At 37.9% G+C, this 21,626-nt stretch overlaps 1 protein-coding gene across 13 annotated transcripts in view; it reads left to right on the forward strand.

The window, feature by feature from the left end:
- Positions 1-21,626, forward strand: part of tp63 (tumor protein p63) — a 40,131-nt gene that overhangs the window by 11,616 nt on the left and 6,889 nt on the right. For 6 of the 13 annotated variants that reach the window (XM_043241158.1, XM_043241155.1, XM_043241153.1 and 3 more), the window contains exons 4-10: positions 10,544-10,792; positions 18,656-18,842; positions 18,945-19,060; positions 19,219-19,328; positions 19,411-19,547; positions 19,771-19,853; positions 20,304-20,428. In XM_043241158.1, the coding sequence (XP_043097093.1) occupies positions 10,544-10,792; positions 18,656-18,842; positions 18,945-19,060; positions 19,219-19,328; positions 19,411-19,547; positions 19,771-19,853; positions 20,304-20,428 (1,007 nt within the window). Of the gene's footprint in view, positions 1-5,358; positions 5,543-10,543; positions 10,793-18,655; positions 18,843-18,944; positions 19,061-19,218; positions 19,329-19,410; positions 19,548-19,770; positions 19,854-20,303; positions 20,429-21,626 lie in introns of those variants that run through there. The other 7 variants (XM_043241151.1, XM_043241156.1, XM_043241152.1 and 4 more) reach the window with 4 other exon arrangements.

The raw sequence follows: 21,626 nt of genomic DNA on the forward strand, positions 1-21,626 counted from the left end.
CAAACGTTTAGACGGAAGCGGTCATAGTTGCCGTCCCATTCATGGGATAGTCATTTAAAAGTAAAAAAATACTGTCTATTTACTAACCCTCGTGTCAATCAGCTTGCTTCTTCTGTAGGAATTTTGAGGAATGTTGGGGTCAAAGCAACGTTGGGCAAAAATAATGAGGCAGAATGTTCCTTTTTGCTCCTAATAACCAGCTTATGAGTGTTCGGTGAACAAAGCAAAAAAAGGTTTGCCGCCCTCATTAATTGGATGATGTGCACTGTTTAGCGCCCTCAGGGTCCTCTGTGTTTGTATTGTGCAGGGGTGTTGTGTTTTAATCTGAAATTGCTCTTTCTTGGGTAGGTCTGCTTTCTCTGTAGCTGCAGGGCAACAATTTAGAGCAGCACCTGCCGCTGTGACTGACTGAGGCTTGCGTCCTATTCTGTCTGCGTGAGATCGGGGGTTGGGGAGGAGAAAGAGAGGTGTGGAGTCAGGTAGAATAGAGGAATGTGACCGAGGAAAGCTTGTGTCCTGACATCAAACAGCTCAGCTGATATCATGGTGAGATGGAGATGCTAAGCGTGTTCATTTCCCACATTTTATTAAAATCATAAGGCATTTAGCCTGGTGTAGCCCGATCCAAAATAGTAATGCTCAACCATCAAAACTGCAGTTTAAAAGTGTGTGGTTTTGTTTTTTGTATGTATATGCTGCATTAATTTTTTTGTGGTTGACACTAACTAGACAGAGGTGGATTTTATGTGCGTAGCTTACATTTTTAGTAGAGTGCACATTGCTGTTATTTTTTTTTTTTTTTTTTTTAGTAAATGAAGTGACACAATAACAGATTGTATATTTTGCAAACCGTTTCAGTTATAGGTACTGACTGTCTGAGAGAGAACGGCTGTGCGTTGAGTACATTTTTGCATCTGGGTGTTGCTGAGCAGCAAGAATTCAACATAATTTGGCCCTTGAATACATGAGGTGGTGAGGCAATGGTTTGCTTAGGCTGTGTTGTGCCCTAGCCCTTGATTAGTCATTTGTAGTGTTCTTTTCAAGCAGAACCTGACTCAGCATTAGGCAGGAACACATAATTAAGGCGTGCTTCCTTACCGCCGTCCATCCACTCTAGAGCTACTGTTCATCTTATATTTTGTCCTAAACATTTCTTGCGAATTATTTAATATTTTGTGATTTAGTACTTTCTTTAAATTGCTCCCCAAAGAACATACATAAATAAAGGATATTTTTGTCTGTTAATATAAAGTTTTCATAGCGCTGATGCACGTTCAGTTTAGATCACTAAAGCAAAAAAAACCCAACAACAAATTCCTAAAAAACTAAATCGTGAAAATGTACATTAAATGTGATTCTTTTTCACTCTTCATTTGAGATTTAACTCCACAGTTTAAATCACGACTGCTAAATCACTGCTGACTCTTCACCCCACCAGTTTGCCTCAAGCGAAATGAAACAGTACTGGCAAGGTACAGAGTAATCCATCTAAACATTTGCTTCTCTCTCTTTCTTTCTTTCTTTCTTTTCCCTCTCCACTCTCTTCTTTTTACCTGGTTTTCTCTTAAACTAATATACGTTGAAGCATTAGAACATGTTAAGTATTTGTAAGAATTATCCAACACTATATAAATACGATACAAAGTAAGAAACATTAGTCCATATCTCTCACCTCGGTGTCTTACTGAAAAATACAGCAGTTACCTTTGACCTGGTTTGTTTGAAAGGCTCTGCTTTGTGGTACGATTGTATAGGAGTTGGCTTCTTTTTTTTTTTTTTTTTTTGTCTTAAAAATGTTTGTCAGCAGCTAAGAGGAGACCGTTTACTGAAGTCAAACATCATGATGATTTGAAGCAAATAACTTTTAACTAATAACAGAATGTAAACATCCCTCGAAGACTAGACGTGGATCAAAACAGGATAGCGAGGACTAGTGCCAATTATGCTGTAAAACAATTCTAAAGTTCAGAGTACAGGTGTTGACTTTTGCTCTCTGATGTGCACAGGTGTTTAGTCTTTGACATCACAAACGGCTTATTAGCCTGAACTATAGCACCATTACCCATCAGCTAGTGAACTCAGTCAAAGTAGATTCCCACATCGTTTGATTTTCAAAAGTAAATTCATTAAAGGAAAAAATCATCGTAATTAATATTATTTAGTAATTATTTATTTTGCATTATACATACTGGGAATTATTTGTTGTCATACAACCAGAACAATTACTTCTTCTTTTTATTGGACAGGTGTCACTTAAAACACTAGCCATAAAATGAAAATAAAAAATGGGAATAAAAAAAAAAGATAAAGCAAAATAAGATGCTTCTTACCCCTCTTAACTTCTTACTACTCAATTGAAGGGTTGATACAGAGATTCTTGAACAGGTGTCTCTCGAAACACTGGCCGACTGACATATGACACCGCTCTAATCCGAGAGTTGTAAGCCCAAACAGTCCTTTAAGTGTCCATATAGATCTAAGTGCAGCATCCTTTGTCTGAGCCACCGGGAAGCTTCAGTCAGGTTCACCACCTTTTTGCAAAGCCCGTTTATTGTCTGACAGCAGTTGGCTAATTTAGCCTAATTGTTATACATGTGTATATGACATTTTTTTTTTCACACAAATAAGAAATTACTTGACAAGTAGTATCTTTATTCAAATTGGTTCGGAGAGGATGCTATTTAATAAAAGTAGATGGGACAAAAAATATTAATAACAGTAATAATAATAATAATAAAAATGTAATCCAAATTTAAATGTAATACCTCAAAAATCTTTTAAATGCATGCAATTTCATATACAGTTGATAACTAACAGTCTAATAATCTAAGTAAATATAATGTACATATTCTGTGTTTTTTGATGGCCATGCCTCCCTAAAGCAAGATCTTTTTAGGAGCTTACTGCTTCTGACTCTAGTCCGTGGTATAATTTGTGATTGTTAGGTGGGTCAGGTTTAGGGGTCCAGCCCTTTGTGCACCCATGACTATTGTCACCTGAGGCTGTCCCTTAATTCTGTCACCTCTGACCCCCACGGGACACATAAATAACTTCTTTACCAGGAGTTGCCTTACAAGACAGTGCACTTAAAAACTTTTTATATAATAACATCTGTTAATAAAAAATACAGACCGCACAAACAAGCTTCCATTATAGTACTAATGAAATTGCAGACTAATGTTCTAGAATTTCAAAAACATTTTTTCTATTTTTTAAAGAAGTCTTTCTTTTACCAAGTCTGCACATATTTGGTCGTAAATGTAAACATTGTATGTGATAAAGTAATATATTGAAAAAACATTTCATACTGAATATAGTTCAAATCTATTAAAATGTACTGACACATTGCTTGAGACTTACTGATATAAAAATGATTAAACTGGAAGTGCTACTTGAGCACATTTCCTAATTTTAAGAATAAAATGTATTATTAACATATCTACTTTGAATATTATCAGTCTTTTAAATGCAGGATATTTAAAGTATACTTGCAATAGTACTAATTTAGCTCAATCAAATATACTTTAGTTTATCTGTAGTTGAACTTCAGCACAATTTTACACAAAGTCCATTAGTTACAAAATTAGTTGTTGCAATTTAGCAGACTTTAAGTAGTTCTTTAGAAATCATTTTATATATTTTATATTTTTTTCGTGCTCAAGAAACATCTAGTAGCATTGTTGGGAAAAAATTTAAAAAATTTTCAGCATTCTTTGAGTAAAGTTCAATAGACCAAATTTATTTCAAATAGACATTTTGTAACATTGTAAAATTTAAATATTTTGTAAATAGTTTACTGTCACTTTTTGTTACATTTTATTACACTCGCTGAATAAACATTAAAAAATGTAATTAAATAAATCATACTAACCTAAAACCTTTAAACGGTGTATATTTCTGTAACATTGCATATTACAGATTGATGGAGCTCTGCTTTGCTTCCAGGATATTTAATTAGCAGATTTTCTAGTTTTTTTTTTTTTTTTTTCTATTAGAACTTTTAATTAACAGCAAATGTAATAGACAACTGTGCATTGTTAGTAAACAGAATATTTAGCTTTGGTCTTTTAAAATTATTTCAGACTTTTGCAATGCTTCTGCCACAATTAGCTAAATGAACAGAAAGCCTTGGTTGAGCTGACGGCAGAAGTCCACATTGATTTCGGCGCTACTGCAGTGAGGGCCTTAACCCCTATTGTTGTTTTCAGGCAGTGTTTTTCTAAAGTAATTAGAAGTTTGTTTAGCTAACTCTAATTGCCCCCCAATCAAAAGTGCTCTGAATAACATCTACCCCCAGGAAGGTGCGAGCTACTGTTTTGAAGTATTTTGAAGTATTTTATATTGGTGGAAATCGTTTCTATCACGATCGTTTCTATCCTAGTGCCAATTACTGAAGTATCTGATCATTTACAGGGCAAATATCATGAATTAGATGTAAAGTGTAGAGTAACAAGTTTCATGATTTATGTAGTGCATAAAATCACGTTAGTGACAGTAACGGTAAAAAGGTATTTAATGGCATCTCTTATCAACTCATGAATCTAACATAAAGACATTTCAATATTCACAAAGAAGTGGGTTGTCCTTTAGTGTATTCAAAACAAATCTACACCAGTCATCTCTGATAGATACAAGCTGTCAATTGTAGTCCTATTGTTTTTCGTGAGACTGTCATAGGGCCATGCTAGAGGCTGCTGGGGAGGGCTCATTCTTATGCAAACAGGGGCTATGGATGCTGCTACTGGAGAAAATTTAGTGCTCTAAGGTCATTGTAGGAAAGAGGATTCCCTCCAAAAGCAAGAGAGAATTGTGTCTCTGGAGGCTCCATGTTTCAGTGCAAAGTCATTTACCTAAAATTCATCATTTCAACAAATTTCATCATGTCAACAAATACTGCTATCGATGAAGTTTTCTATTTATTTAAATTCTATTTATTTTAAGTAAATCTAGTTTGTAGGTCATTTATTTGATTTTAATTTCAAGTGTGTTTTATTATTGAATCAAGTCAATTAAATGACTGACCTGATAGAATGCCTTTTGACTAAAATTTTTAGGTTTTACTGCCTGTATCGTCACACAGTAAGTAGAAATAAAATCACTTCATACATTAAAAAACACTAGATATGTAACTTTTCTAGATATGTAATAAAAGAAAAAACAGTAGTAATTAAATTATTTCTTTGCAAAACATCTAGGTCTAGTGCTTCGCAACTTCTTAGGGTTAAATCTTAAAGGAAGAGCCAGATGACGGGCAACACCTTCCCAAAAGTAGGGTGTGGTATTGGACTCAGGTATTGGCCAGGTAATTTCTCAGGACCTCCCTCTAGGTCCCTGGTATATATGGCAATCCCATTGAATTCCTATAGAGACTTTAAGCCTGTCCCGTTCACTTCTGTAGCCCGCATAACACTTTTAGGGGATAAAAGAAGAAAAACAAGGGGTTAGAATCCTGGAGCCTGTGGAGCAAACAGCGGCTGCACTGCTCAACCTCAGCGCCAATATGTTGTACCTGGAGACCAATCCTCCCACATCATACAGTGAGGTAAGGCCCTTGCGATAACACTGCCCATCTGGAGATTGACTTGGTCCCATTCTATATTCTGGGTTCTCAGGGAACCCTCTGGAGCAACTGGCAAGTGTGGCATCAAAAGTAGGCCTTGTAAAGGCTTTGGGATATATATTGTGTACCATATTTTTTTCACCTCTTACGGTGTTCACTAAAAACATTTGTTGGAATGCTGTTACTTATGGAAATGTTCTGATTTGTGCTCCTAGTCCGACACTTTTTGAATTAGTTTTTATTTGTTTAACTTAATTCGTTTTGTTTCGTAGTTTCGTAGTTTCTAATACTTTGTGCACGTTCGCCAATGTTTTGTACCGACACTTTAGAAAGTCAAATGTTTGCATTTAATAAGTCATTGGTTTGAACTGTGATAATGAATTTTACAACAATGTTTGGGTGTGAAAAATCCGACGTGTGTCTGTACAGATAAAAATCAATGTGTATTGCTTTTATGGTTTGCTACGGTGAACGGTGCTCATGGGTTGAGTCAAGGTATTTGGCAAATAATGGATTTGTCTGAGACGGTGAGACTGATAATCTTGTTTGTATAGAACAATAGGCTGCGATTGGGCAGTTTGCTTTGAGAAAGTACTAATGGAGCCAGCCTACTTTTACTTAAGCTTAATATCACTCATTGAATGTTTAGCTTTGTTTACAAACTGTGTATATAAATACATTTATCGGTATGTGCAGATACACTAAAGCCTTTCTTTAACTTAATTTGTGCTATTGCATTTAAGTCATTGCACTGCTATATTAGAAAAGGCTATATATAAAAAAAAACAATTAATAATACTTTAAGCCCATATAATTGAGTAAGGTGTCAAAAGGATCATGATTTCACAGCTAAGCTCGAATTTCATGTCGGGTTGCTAATGTGTTTTCGAATTGCCATGGATGATCGCTATCAGATTTCTCAGTGTATTTTGTTGAACTGCAGCAATACGCTAACACTGATACATGGAATGCACATTTATGTCTTTCCCCAAAATAATACTGTTTTGGCGCTTTTTATTTTTTTAGTAATTGAAAGCAAAGTCTTAAGTTGTCAAAACCTTCAGGAAACAGAACTTTCAGTATAAAGTATAATGCAACTTAGGTTTATATCTTGAGGGTTCTAAGCCATCTAAGATAGCGGCCGGATCAGTGTTTGTTGTCTAAAAGCACCCCCATTCTTTCCTGACAGGTGGTAGTTCAGACTGTGATTTCAGTGCTGCCATTCTCTTGCACAAAGCTGTTGTCAACACAACACCGTTAGCTCAGAGACAAACCTGTTGGTAGAAACACAGTCCGGTCCCCCTCCTCTTGTGCTTTTAAAGCTGGCTTTAGGTAACCAATCCACTGCCCACACAGCTTTGATTAATGCTTTTAAACGCTCTGTTTCTCACTCTCTTTAATCATGGTAGGGGTTACGGGTCCGTAGACACGCATGTTTTGTGTTGTAAGAGGAGACATGGAGGTGCAAGGAATTTGAGAAATAAAGATGGTGCAGTTTGATGATTTTCTCCAAATGTTTTAAATAATTGTTCAAATTGGAAAAAAAAAAAATGCTGAATTTGTTGCATCTGTTTTTGGACGGTGAGGTTCGATTACTTAATAATTATATGTTAAGGTTTGGTTTTGCTCTCTGGCAGCAGGTTGTCCCTAAAGATGTCCATCTTTGTCTTATCGAAAGGGCTTTAGGTTAAACTCCCGCTCGTCTGACTGATAGATTCTGGAGTCTCTTTGAAGAATGCGTTCATCAAAGTGGACCTGAGAAGTCTAGGAATTGTAATTGTTTTAACTGTGGTGGATACAGATACAATCATCTGCTCTGCCCAGCCCACTGGGTATGAAGTGCGAAGAAAACAAGAGCACTCCCACTTAACCCCCACCCCACCCCAATTTAGTGCTTAATGCTTTCTACCCCTGTGGTCACTCATCAAGGCCTCACAGATGTTCTCAACACCCATCCCGGGTTACAAACTGCCCAGGTCACTGGAACACACCCAGGAATGGCAGCCATTTCACCCCCCAGGCCAGGGCAGCATCAGCTCCTGTCACTACTCTTGAGTTAGGAGCTCTCATTTTGCTCTCAAACTCTAGACTTAAGTAGTTGTTAGAATGAAGTAGTAATTTAGTGGTTTTGGCCATTAGGCTTCATCTTGTGGAAACGGGAACAAAGGCATGTAGCATTCGAGGTTGAAAATCAACTATAATGCTGGCACTGCTGACATCTGTCAGCAGCACATTGTTAGAATACATCAAGATGCAACTGCAGTTCTCTGCTTTACCATGGAATTGATTTTGAGACTGTCAATCCAGATCTCAAACTGAAACCTTTTTATTTTATCTTGACATAAGAAAATTATAGAAATTTAACTTTATGCTTGCTTTTAGAAACAGCCATGTGTAAACACAACAGAGTGGTATATGCTGTATATATTATTATTAAATTTATGCATTTGGCAGACCTTGTTATCCAAGCAAATTCTTACAATCCCTTGAAATCCAACCCATGACATTGGTGTTGGTCACACTTTCTACATGTGTTTGTATTATTATTATATTACATTAAGATCATGGAAATCTAGATATATTTTGACATTTCAAAAGCATCGTCTTTGATTGTAACTGCAGATTACACCTGCATTATTATTACTACACCTTTTTTCCTACTGGTATTATTAAAAAAAGATGCATCATGGTCATTTGATTTATGGTTCTGCTTAAGCATCTTGACATCCCAGAGGCTCACTTTCCAAGGAGGCTATAAACAGGCTGGTATTTTTAAGAGCAGCTAAAGCAGTTGTTATATGGTTGTTGTATTGTGGAGGAATAGTATTTGCTAAAAATGTGATAGAGAAAAATTAAATATGCTCAAAAGGTTGGACTAAATGTTGCACTAGATTAATTTTTTTGTCTATAGTTCTTTCTTTAGCATACTTTGCACTAAAATTTGCCATAAATGTTGCCTTCATTTTATTAACAGAACTAAATATCACTATAGAGTCATAGAGCAATTGCAAATGATGATTTAGTATATGATTTTTTTTTTTAAACAACATAACATTTTACTATAGACACTCTTAAGGTTAAACTATATATATATATATATATATATATATATATATATATATATATATATATATATATATGGAAATATGTTAATTTACCAGTGCATTCCTTTATGTACTTTACAATCTCTGTACATTACTTTTTTACCTTTAAGTTTACAGGCTTATGCAAATTGTTCTTCTGATTAGTTCAAGTAAATTTCAAACAAATGCTAATGTACTACTAATGGCTTTAAGTAGACGCCGCACTGCCCTACACCTCCCTAGTGGGATCAGACACAAAGACTGACTTACATGGCCTTACTGTCTCTAAAAGATTCCATTATGTCCTAATTGCTTTATTGTAAAGGACGTGTGTGTTTGAGAAGCGCAGTTGAGGCTGGAGGGTACAACTCTAGTGTTTGGGTCCTCTTTGTGTGGGTATGTGCGTCTGCTCTACAATACGCTTCTTTTCATACTCCAATAGACCTGGTCTATTGTTTCTTCAGACAGGCACTTAAAAGCCTGAGACTCATTGTTTCCAGAAGGCTGAGCAGACTCGTGGCACACACACACACACACACACACACACACACACACACACCCCCTGTCTGTACATTGCAAATGGCACCTCTGTTCTTATGCCCTACGGCACTGTTAGAGAGGTCTGTTGAGGTCAGTGATCTGACCCACTCTGAGACGTGCAGGTGTACAAAATACATAATAGATTAAATAAAGGTTTTTTTATATATATAATTAAGGCTTCACTTTTTTTTCATCCTTAAAATGTTTATTGTATATTTTGCTGATGATTCACCTGAGCCTCCATCAGCACCGCGAGAATTTTGTGTTTGAAAGAGAAAGAGACAGGAAAGAGAGAAAGGGTAAGCGTGCAAGCTGGACAGCTGTCTCCATCCATGCCTGAAATAAACAAGGGACTTGGTTGAGATTAATGACGGTCTAAAGAGTCATACAACCATGGCACCTCATCCAGGAATGTGGCGCATATAAATGGAAAGGAATGGACTAGAGGAGTGGGGTTGGAGAAGGCTGGCTTACCTCCAGAACATTCTTCCTTCTCTCAAATGACAGTCATTTTAATTCCTCTCTGCGCCTCTCTGGAACAAGGCAACAGGAGCCGTGTGAACTGTGTATCGCCCATTTACTGACGACCCCGCTGTACCCACCTTCCTTTGTTATTACTGCATCTTCCAGTTCAACTACGGTCTATATTGATTCCTATGGACCTAACCAACAACCTTATAGCAAATAAGACAGGCTAAGAACTTACTTGATGATAATAAATTATTTACTTTGTAAACAACTACATTTTCACACCTATAGAATAAATTTGACTGGGATCAAGATTGTCTTAACTGACACTTCATAAAATCCTGTTAGGCTACTTTAAATGTCTTGGATAATCACAGCTTGCATTTATTTCCAATACTTTAGATGGTGTTAAATTTTAGATAAAATCATCTGAGCGACAACATAAATCAAATTCTTAAATCCTTAAAATTATTTTCTTTTTACATAATGCGGTATTTTTTGGTAAGCCTTCTCGTCTGTCAAGGTTGACATATCTGTGGTTGCCATAGAAAGACATTCACTGCCTTTCTTTACACGTGTACACAGGCAGGGCTATTTGATAAACAATTTGATAAAGCGCATAACCTCTTGGCTCGTAATTCTCTTTGACTTGCATATACTATACATTGACTTATTTAAGTTTGCCAAGCACTGGCTGTTATGCACATCATCTGTTTCTCTAAGCCCACCATTACATCATAGCCTGATGTATTAACATCAAAAGAAGCTGTATTGTGGCAACAGCTCATTAATATTTTGATGAATATTGCGTCTTTGTTCGCATGACACCTCTAATACCATAAACACTTGAAAAGATTTTATACTGATGAAAATACTCTGTTTTTTCCTCTAGCCACAGTATACAAGCCTGGGGCTTCTCAACAGCATGGATCAAAATGGTGGCTCCACCTCCACCAGCCCCTACAACAACGAGCATGCTCAGAACAACGTAACGGCACCATCACCCTATGCCCAGCCCAGTTCCACCTTCGAGGCCCTTTCTCCATCACCTGCCATCCCATCCAATACAGACTATGCTGGCCCACACACCTTTGACGTGTCCTTTCAACAGTCCAGCACAGCCAAGTCCGCAACCTGGACGGTAAGACACGGATGTATATGTTTGACACGTACACCCTTTGCAATATATTCAGTATTGCTAGTAAACTTCAAACCCCATTTATACCATTACACCAATAAAGTGATTTAATATGATTTAACGGGGTAAGGTAGTGAGGCCAAACCAACTCAGGAGCATAGAGAAGAGAGCATGTTGTCTCTTCCGTCTATATTGGGGTTAAGTGTCTGGCTTTAGGGCAACAATCAAATATTTCCCGGTGTAGAAATTTGACCTCCTGCCCTCTGGTCACAAGTCACTCACAACCATTCATCCCATTTATACATGGCATTTGTCTGTGAATTGAGTGTTTTTGGTATTATGACAATGCGTTCTTGTTGTGCGTTACATAAAGATCCAGACTCAGTGATGTGCTCAAAATAGCAGTTAATTTCTGCTGTCAAGGACTTTTTCCTCCAGGAGGAGAGTAAAGTTTTTACCTGTCCAATCTCAGCTTTAGGCATTTCTGTGATATATGTGAAAGTTTTCAGTTACAAAACTACACCTGGCCGAGGAAAAAAGGCGGGCGTAGGTTTAAACTGGTCTGTTTTACTGCAAAGTAGACTACTACTTGAGATTTATCGTTTTTGATTGTTTGCACAAAATTTATTAAAATAGTCGCAACCATATACAATAAAAAATATACGTAAGCAATAAAATGTATAAAAGGCCTGGTGTTTATTATTACAATAGTTTCGTGAATGTTAATAAGTTATTGAAAATTATAATATGCGAAAACAAAATTCTATAAAAACAAAGTGCGATGACTGACCCCTACTGGTGAGCTGTTTTTACGTCGCATTACGCCTTTTTCAGAAACCGCTATGTCCATATAGCGGAAACAATGTGCATCAGTGAACATTACAAAAGCTGTGTCCCTGTCACTTTGTTTTGCATAGATAGGTGTCAGCTAAACCGACTAAACCCGCTAGGCTAGTTATATTAGCACGGGAACAGCAAGCCTGATGTCTATCAACCAAAAGGTGGCTTTCGGTTGGACGGCGCACCCTAGCGGTTGTTAGCTAGGCATAGCTAATTAATGTCTTAAATCTTCACACAATTACCCAAATTTACTGGATGTCGGCAATAAGAATAAGTTACGTCGCTTTGCGTTAAATGTGGCTAGGCTAAATTGGAAGTTCGGTGGAAGTTATTTAATCACAAACATTAAATGAGATGAATATCTGATTATTTTAGGCTAATTGATCCCAGCCATTATAAACCAATGCTTCATTAATCTTGAATTTGGCAGATCGTGGTTTTGCAAAACCAGTGAGTCAGTTGTGGTAATACTGTCTCACATCTGAGTAAACAAGTTGAGCGTTGAGTTTAGTTTGCGAGTTGCTTGGTGCTCATTGGCTACAGTGCAGTGTGGGATTGTGACATTTACCCTATTCCCACAACAGCCCTTGTCATCCTCTCTCCTTAACTTTACCAATACAGCAGAAGTTGTCAGACACCTCACCATACTTAGAGCAGACTTCTGGGTGTGAGAAAGACACCACACCCTTGGTTGTCTCATTTAAGACGTCCCTACTCATTCATATTTCCGTTTCTCACAGTGTAAAGAATATCTCGTTCTTTCATTTAATAACTTATTCGAAAGGCTTACATTTTTTTGGCTTCCATTTAACGTAACCCATTCTTGTTCTTCATACTCCTCTCAGTCTATCCTGCATATAGCTTCCATGACACACACACACCCACACAGACACACGTATTTCCTGGCATCGCATCCTACCGCTCCTCATTTACTGGAAAGCTTTTGCAATCCTGCTTTTTTTGTTGATGTCAATGATAAGACAAACCATACATGAGCCTTTTTTGTTCGTTTTCAGTTTTCAGAGGAAACCCATCCCCTCTATCATTTTCAGTTCACATCTTTTGGCTCTGTGTTTTTGTTTGTTCTTTTGAGCCGAGCCTCCATTTGCATTTTCCTGTCAACCTATCAACAGCACATCCAACGGTACTGCACGGTTTTGTTTGCCCAGTTAGTTCACCTGTATAGAGCGCCGTGACCGAAGGAATGCGACCACTGGAGTTGTTGTCTCAAGAAGTGAGCTGGGGATTAGAAGAATGGGTCAGTAATACTCGTGTAAATACTCCATGCCTTCCTCCTGAACCCTGCAGTGCCGAAGGGGCTGTTCCTTGCTCAATGAGTAAAGCTTGTCGACTGCGTCTCTCATAATGCCGCAGGACAAGGAGATGAGAACAAGGATAGAAGTTGGGGGAGGACAGAAGCACTCAAAGAGACGTGTGTTCCAGCGAAAGGTGGCAAGATACGACTTGTCCTTGGAACATCTGCAGGCCCGTCCCACGCCTCGTGAGATGGAGCTGAGACTTGTTTGTGTCAACGAGCCTGTCGAGACTCGTCTGACATTGCCACGTAAAGCCCTAAAACCTAGAGCAAGCAGAGGAAGAAGAAAGAAAAGGAGGGAGAGGTTAATTTACCCAAAAAAAAAAAAAAAAAAAAAATCTGGGGTTGAAAAGATTATGATAGGGAAATGATTTCTAAGAAAGGCGTATCTGTAAAAGCCCACTTCTCTGACAGGTTCTGTTTGGGGATCTGTTGTTCGTGTTGTTTTGTGTCTTTGAACAATGAAAGATTACCTGTGCTTTTAAAGACTGCGTAAGAAGTAGAGCTAGACTGAGTCAAAGAGAAGATCAGTCTGTCAGCACCAGTATAGTCGCCACGTCTGTTTCAGCTCACTTGCACGATCACCTCCATCTTCTCATGCAAACGAGATGCCTGTAGTGCTACCTGAAAAGGTCCGGCTACTTATTAGTCGTGACCTTAAATCTCACCTTTTGTGCAGCTTCTTCAGAGTGTAATTGAACGAGAACAGAAATGCAAACACCTTCGTTTTCAGCGAAAGAAGAAATAAAGGTAGCTGTAAAGAAAGAATTTGGCAGCACTCAGGGCGACCATTGAGCAAAACGAGGGGAAATCCAGCATAATTACACCAAAGCTTGTCACACATTTTCTGGGAAAGATCACATTTCCAAAGCATATAATTTAATCACAGGGCATTAACTAGTGCCAGGAAGCACGGGGGCATTTGTTTACATCACTAGAAAAAGTATGAATCTGAAGAGGGTTGGTTACATGATGATGATCTTTCAAATGCACTACAAACATGGCGAGTTATTGATGTCTGAAAACCAGCTGCATTTAAATCCTTGATATTTATGTTTTGCTTCATCGTTTCGTGCATATTTTTGACTTTGGAATCAAATGAAGTATATGTGCATAAACACCTTGCAAAGTGTTCAGGCATGACGGGCAACACCACAGCTGCTGATTCGCTATTCAAAACCATGGCTGCACACGTTTTGCTCAAACTAAGTGGTGCAAACATGCGCTTGAGCAAACAATTGATGCCCCCGCTTTCCAATGCAATGCATAAGTTATTTAACTTGCTTTTGAGCATCATTGCATTTTCCTGTTGATAATCAGTTTTCGCACCCTATACTCAAAGTTTTAATTAAAATATTTGGGACGCTAAACTCTGCAAATGGGTATTTTTTTTTAATCATTGCGCCAAAAGGGAGATGGAGGGGGGCACATTTTATTTCTTTCCCAATGAAACAGGTTTTAGGAGAAGCAACAGGCGTGACAGTACATGTCAGGTATGAGGTGGGACAAGACCAGAGGCGCCAGAGCGTTGGGCCAACCCGCCCTACCATGCTGAGACACGAATACAGCCTTAGCCTGCAGCCCTGCTCTGTTCAAACACACACAAACTACAGCTGCAAACTTGTCACAACACGTACAATGCTGTATGTGTGTGCGTTTGTTGTTGGTGTGACTGCGGTTTTACTGTGTGCTCACAAATCTGTGTGCAGAAACCTCTTGAAGAAACCAGTTTACACTGCCTTTCAAAAGATTGTTTTCAAAGAAGTTTCTTATGCTCAGATGCAGCATTTATCTGATACATATGAAAAAATAAAGAAAAATATTGTTTTCGGTTTTAATATACTTTAATATTTATTCCTGTGACGCAGAGCTGAATTTTATAAGCCATTAGTCCATGTCTTCAGTGTCACATGGCCGTGCATCATTCTAATATACTTTCAAGGTTGGAAACAGTTGTGCTGCTTAATACAAATATATGAATATATGTAATACTTTATTCAGCATGTATTTGATAAATTAAAAAGCGATAGTAATTAAATTTAAAAACACGGTTTTTATTTTGATTAATTTGAAAAGTTTTTGTGCACATGTGCATTTGTACAGGTGAGATGAGTCAATACATGTTGACCTTTTATTCTCCAACTACAGTAATACCATGTTCACACACACCACACACATGATTTATCTCGACATGGCAACACAAGAGCTGTCAGTCAAGACATGGCGAAACAAACTAACTAGCGTTACAAATTTGAAAAAGAAACGGATATTTCCTCCTTAATTGAGAAGTAATATAATATTTTACTAGTTACTTAAAACTGCTATTAACTATTTTAAGTATTTGAATTATTAACTAAGATTAAGTACTAAAACTACAAACTAAAACTGAAAGTAAATGGAAAAATAAAATGTAGGGTTTTTTTGTCTTTATTTGTGCATATAAGAAAGGTTATTTAATGACAGAATAAAAGGAAAAAAAACGTATTCCACAAGAAAAAATAAAATGTCAAAACTAATTAAAATTACTACAAACTTGATCATACTACATTAACTACAAAACTGTACATATAAAATTAACTTGTAATGGTATATAATATAATACATATATGCAACGTTAAAATGTGTTTTTAGCATGATCCGTAAACGATAAGCAATCATTTATAAATGAATATTAGCTTATATTAAAAATGCATTAGTTGTTATTATTATTAATCATTGATACCCAGTTCGTTAACTGAGTTGTTATCAGTTAATGAATTGTTACTGTCCCAAATCCCCCTTTTCTGTATAAACCGTTACTATAACCTGTGTGTGTGTGTGTGTGTGTGTGTGTGTGTGTAGCCCATGACTGAAACATAATTACATGTTAACACCACCGTGCCCCTCCCTGTAAAAAAAGCCAGTGCCTCCAATTCATCAGATCATTTTGTGGCCCCACCCTTGATGTATGCGTGTGTGTGTGTGTGTGTGTGTGTGTGTGTGTGTTTCCATGTCAGAAGCAGCTTACTTGGCCCCAAGCAAACATAGCAACCTCCACACATATTTGCATTCTCAAAATGTGTTGCTTTAGGGCTAGAATTGGTACATCAACTACTTTGTTTATGTGGTAAGGTTTGCAGGTTGGAGTTTACGATGTTACAAAATATGTAAGAACGGTGTTGGTTGTCAGTGTGTCAAGCTTCTGTCATTTATATCCGTCTCTGGCTTTTTTGCCGGGCCTCTGTGTGACTGACCCTTTGGCATTCATGTCTGCAACTCTCTCTTTGGTCCTAGAGATCTGTCCTCTCCCCTTCTCTCTCTCACTCACCTCATTTAACTGAATGACAGGAGCGTACAGCAGCATATCGGGTTGGGAGAAGAGGGGCAATTACAGTTATTTATCTTTCCTTTTTTATAGAACACCTTTCAAAAAAGCGTACAGTTCACGCACAAAACGCCTTCATCATCCACCGGTGAAAGCACCCTGGCGCTAAATTAGTCCCAGCTAAAATGGGTCAAGTCAGTTCTGACAGTGCAGGTGATGAGTGTAGATGCTTCATGCTGTTGATATTCTGATGAAGACATCATCAGCCATTGATACGACAGGACAGGGGCCAAAAATATAGACTATTCCAATCTATTTTCAGTGCAGCTGACATAAAATGTGTACCAAAAAAGGCTCAATTTGTTCACATTAGTGAATGAGTTACTCATAAACTAACAATGATAAAATATATATTTTTTTATTATATTAATTCATAATTGTGTATAGCAGTTTATATTTTTTGTTATTGTGAAATATTTCAATGTGAATTAAATCATGTAACATTGAAGAAAAAAAAAAAAAAAAAACTTGGAAAGGCTCTCTCTCTCTCTCTCTCCTCTCTCTCTCTCTCTCTCTCTCTCTCTCTCTCTCTCTCTGTCTCTCTGTCTCTCTCTCTCTCTCTCTCTCTCTCTCTCTCTCTCTCTCTCTCTCTCTCTCTCTCTCTCTCTCTCTCTCTCTCTCTCTCTCTCTCTCTCTCTCTCTCTCTCTCTCTCTCTCTCTCTCTCTCTGTCTCTCTCTGTCTGTCTCTCTCTCTCTGTCTCTCTCTCTCTCTCTCTCTCTCTCTCTCTCTCTCTCTCTCTCTCTCTCTCTCTCTCTCTCTCTCTCTCTCTCTCTCTCTCTCTCTCTCTCTCTCTCGGAGTGTGTGTTTGTGTGTGTTCTTGTCAAGATTGTGTAATATTCTGAAAGCTTACAAGCAGGTGTTGGGATGGGCTCAGCTCATTGGAACACTTCATATCAAAAGTTAATAGAGATGGAATTTAATGTGGCATTGTTCTTCAAAACAGCCCCTAGCAACATTCACAGACCTTTTTTCTCTTTCTTTCTTTTTCTTTCTTCTTCTGCACCTTTTCAAACGAACTGACAAAGAATTCTTCCCAGTTATTTTTCACGTACTTGATGCCCTGCTTTCAGCAAAAGAATTAATTTAAAGAAAAGTATGGTCTGTTATTTTTCTTGAAAAGAAGTGATGTGCAACCAACCATTATCTACAATACAAAATGTGTGGCATACCATTAGTTTTTGCAACTTTGGTGACTGAGTGATGATTTGCAGCTGACACAATGTTGGCGGTCATGCTTTGTGGTACTGTTTAATCATGTGGATCTTTCTTTTTCACCTATTGTGTATGGTTAGACAGCATCTTAAACACCTGATGATGCTGTATGCTGCAAGTGTGAGTAACACCTGAGTGTTAGCCTGTGGTGATGAGGATGATTCAAGCACACAGTGTGATGCAATTGTGATTTTTGTGGTCAGTGACACCCTGAACATCAAGCTGTCATCGGTGATAAAGAGGATGTTGGGAAATGCAGCTGATATCACCTCGTACAAATTGTACTTAATATTTACATGTACAGGTCAATTTTCATGTTATACATTGAGAAACTATAAACCCTGTTCCTTAACTAAAGTTAATCGCTTGTTTGAAAGAGTCAGTTGGTTAGAATGTTATGAATGATTTAGACCATTGGCTCTTAACCAGGTGGCCCAATGTGGCTTGAAAGGGCATTTGGCTTAAAGTGTTTTGAAATAAAAAAGCAAGCTTATATAACAAAACAAAAAAGACACATTTATTAATTGAACAAAAATGTTCAAGGTTGAGAACCACTAATTTTGATTTAAATGCACGTTTGTTTTACTCGTTTTATGACATGAATGAGGCCTATTAAAAGCATCCAAGAGCGAGTCTAAGCTTCTCATTGCTCATCGCTAGAAATAATATCAGGGCAATCATTTGAACATCAGATTTCTGTGTCAAAATGGTCCTGACGTCTTTAAGGATTCATTCTCAAAGATTTTTGGAGAGCACATTTTAGTGTGTGCCCTTAATCACAGGTATATCTTAACCTGCGACAGCTGTAGAGAAGATCCAGAAGTCCTGCCGCCTAAAGCCAGCTGCTCTTCCTTTTAAAGACTGTTATATGGTACTTATTCCACTAAAGGGTTGCCAAACTGCAGCTGTTTTATCTCTACATTTCTCAGTTTGTGAGGAAGGCGTCTTTTCTTTTAAAATAAAGTTACCTTTTAATGCTTTCTTTAAAGCAACTCCATTTATACGTGTTTTTAAATAGCCGTAGAAAAAAGACAAAAAACCGTCAAACCAAAAACACATTAGTAATACACTAATACACTTAGTCAATTTCAGTTGTTTTAAGGTACTAACCAAACTCCTGTCTCCTTTCTTTAGTACTCCACAGAACTGAAGAAGCTGTACTGTCAGATTGCCAAAACATGTCCCATTCAAATCAAGGTCCTCACCAACCCACCCCAGGGTGCAGTTATACGGGCCATGCCTGTCTATAAGAAAGCAGAGCATGTTACCGAGGTGGTCAAACGCTGCCCGAACCATGAACTGAGCAGAGAGTTCAATGACGGTATGTTACTTCTCTAAATTTGTTGTCTTGAAATGCGATTGAAATGTTTTAATCTTCGGCTTTGAGATATAACTGACTGATTTTTTTTTTTTTGTTTAATAGGTCAAATAGCCCCACCCAGTCACCTGATCAGGGTTGAGGGAAACAGTCATGCTCAGTACGTGGAGGATTCCATTACTGGGCGTCAGAGTGTGCTGGTGCCTTACGAGCCCCCTCAGGTGAACACACACTCACACACAAACACACACACACACACGCTGTCCTAGCATACCCTGCACACCTGAAATCATTCTCAGCAGATGTTGATTTAACATGACCGCTCTAGAGAAATGAACAACTTTGAGTAGTGTATGACACAAGCGTTCTCTATTAACAGGTGGGCACAGAGTTCACAACCATCCTGTACAATTTCATGTGTAACTCCAGCTGCGTCGGCGGAATGAACAGACGCCCTATCCTCATAATCGTCACTTTGGAAACCAGAGAGTAAGAGCGCTTTAAACACTGGATTGTATTTCCTTGGAGGATATATGGAAATAGGCATTAATTGCTCGATCGGTCTCTCCAGTGGTCAGGTTTTGGGTCGACGGTGTTTCGAGGCTCGTATCTGTGCGTGTCCGGGACGCGACCGCAAAGCCGATGAGGACAGCATCCGTAAACAGCACGTCAGCGATGGCACAAAGAGCAGTGAGGGTACGAAACGCCGTAAGTAGCGCTGGGGGCTGGTGACTGGGCTTTTTCTAACACAAACACATTTGCAACGCATGTTTCTTATTCGCAGATGGTTCTTACCTCTACACATACTGCATGCCCTCTTTCACAAACACACACTGCTACTTTTCCACCTGTTCTGCGCTTGAGCTCTGCGATTTGTGCTTAAGATCTTGTATTGCAGATGTGTCACTTCCTCCGTTTCTGTCTTCCGCAGCTTTCCGTCAGGCCTCTCACCTCTCTCAGCTAAACTCCATCAAGAAGCGAAGATCCACCGATGAGGAAGTGTTTTGTCTGCCTGTGAGTATCTCAAATGTAAAAATTATTATTATTTTTTATTTTTTTTGGGAAAAATCAATTTTTGAACACTTTTGACCTGCATTGAATTGTCAAGTTATACTTATGATTCATTAAAATATATTTTAACTTATGATTTATACTTTTTAACATTAAATCATTAGATGTACTTACAAAAAAAAAATATCAAGAAAACATTATACAGCATTTAATAATTGTGTTAATGTTTACATACATGCTTTTACATATACTAGTTTACATATTTCAAACTGTACATAAACAATAGCTCGTAATTAATGTTTTACAACACATGAAGAAAACCTTTACATTTATATGTATATATATGCCACACCTGAAACGATAAATCTCTCATTCTTATAGTAGATATTCAAAGCATAGTTCGGGAGTCTGACACCCAGGCTTACCTCTTCTCTCTCCTTCTCTGTGCTTCAGATTAAAGGGCGTGAAATCTATGAGATTTTGGTGAAAATCAAAGAGTCTTTGGAACTCATGCAGTTCCTCCCTCAGCAGACTATTGAGTCATACAGACAGCAGCAGCAGAACCTACTGCAAAAACAGTGAGTACTTCACACATGCAGGAAGATTCCATAATAAAAAAAATGGGGTGATTCTACCTCATTTGAGTTGTTGTTTTTTTTATAATGGAAGATTTTCACATTTCTTCATTTTATAATGTGACTAGCCACATAGGCGCATACTATCACACCGTGTTAGCAAGGTCCACCCATAGATATTTGTGTGTCAGTTTTTTAATAACTTGCTTGGTTTGAAACACTTACAGACTGGATTGCGATTGCTCATTGACTGACTCTGAACTGACTTCTGTCAAGTATTTAGTTTGTTTGATCAGTAATTAATTTCTGCCCCATCTGAGAGTTCTGGAACGTAACGTGGCAGATTAATTCTCTCTCACTGATAGTATAATCTCGGTTTCCGCATGAAAGTACGAGGTTGGATTGCATCTTGCATGAGGTTTGTGCCGTTTTAAACGCTGCTTGGCTTCTCGTTAAGTGTGTACCTTGCTGAGATGGTGCTCCGATTTATTCAGCCGCCCAGATTACCTCAGAACTGAATCTACAAGAGTCAAACAAGTTTAAACTCTGCCTACAAATTGCTATTGGCCTGTATGGTAAATGCAAATTTCTCCACTTCATGGAAAATGCAAATTTAGTCTGTGCTCAGCCTTTAGGATAGATTTCTTAGAAATACGTTCTGTGTCTGCTGCAACAGAGGGGGAGGGAGAGACCTGTAAATTGTGCTTTAAATAAGCCTTGTCAATGATTTTCTTCCTGTAAATTTCCTTAAGACAGCTTAGCCCATCCACACCCAACTGAGCTGTTCAGTCATGACGTCAGTTTGTAGGTCAACTGGATTCACCACGGATTCCCTAGGGAAGTTTTAATAGCCCGTTTTCAATTGAGTAAATTAAAAAGAGAGGTTATGAAATCAAACACAAATGGCAATTGTAGTCATTATGTTAGCAATTGTTGTAGAACAGAATGTGAAAATGCTTCAATAATGTTAACCACAGAACACGATATGCAGTTAAACCATAAACCGCTATTCTAAAACCACATAGATGTTCCCAAAGGAACGCACGGCTCAAAAATGTTTATTCTGTACTGGGTTTTAGGACTACACGCTGCTAAAACAGCTTGAAGTGCTCTGTTTAGTGTGAGAAATGTAGAAGGGCTGTTGATTTTAGGGTTCATTTGATCTTCTCAAGCTTTGGTCTGAGCTAAATGACTAGGTAAG

The sequence above is a fragment of the Puntigrus tetrazona genome, chromosome 6 (assembly GCF_018831695.1).
Source record: "Puntigrus tetrazona isolate hp1 chromosome 6, ASM1883169v1, whole genome shotgun sequence".
Taxonomy (NCBI): Eukaryota; Metazoa; Chordata; class Actinopteri; order Cypriniformes; family Cyprinidae; genus Puntigrus; species Puntigrus tetrazona.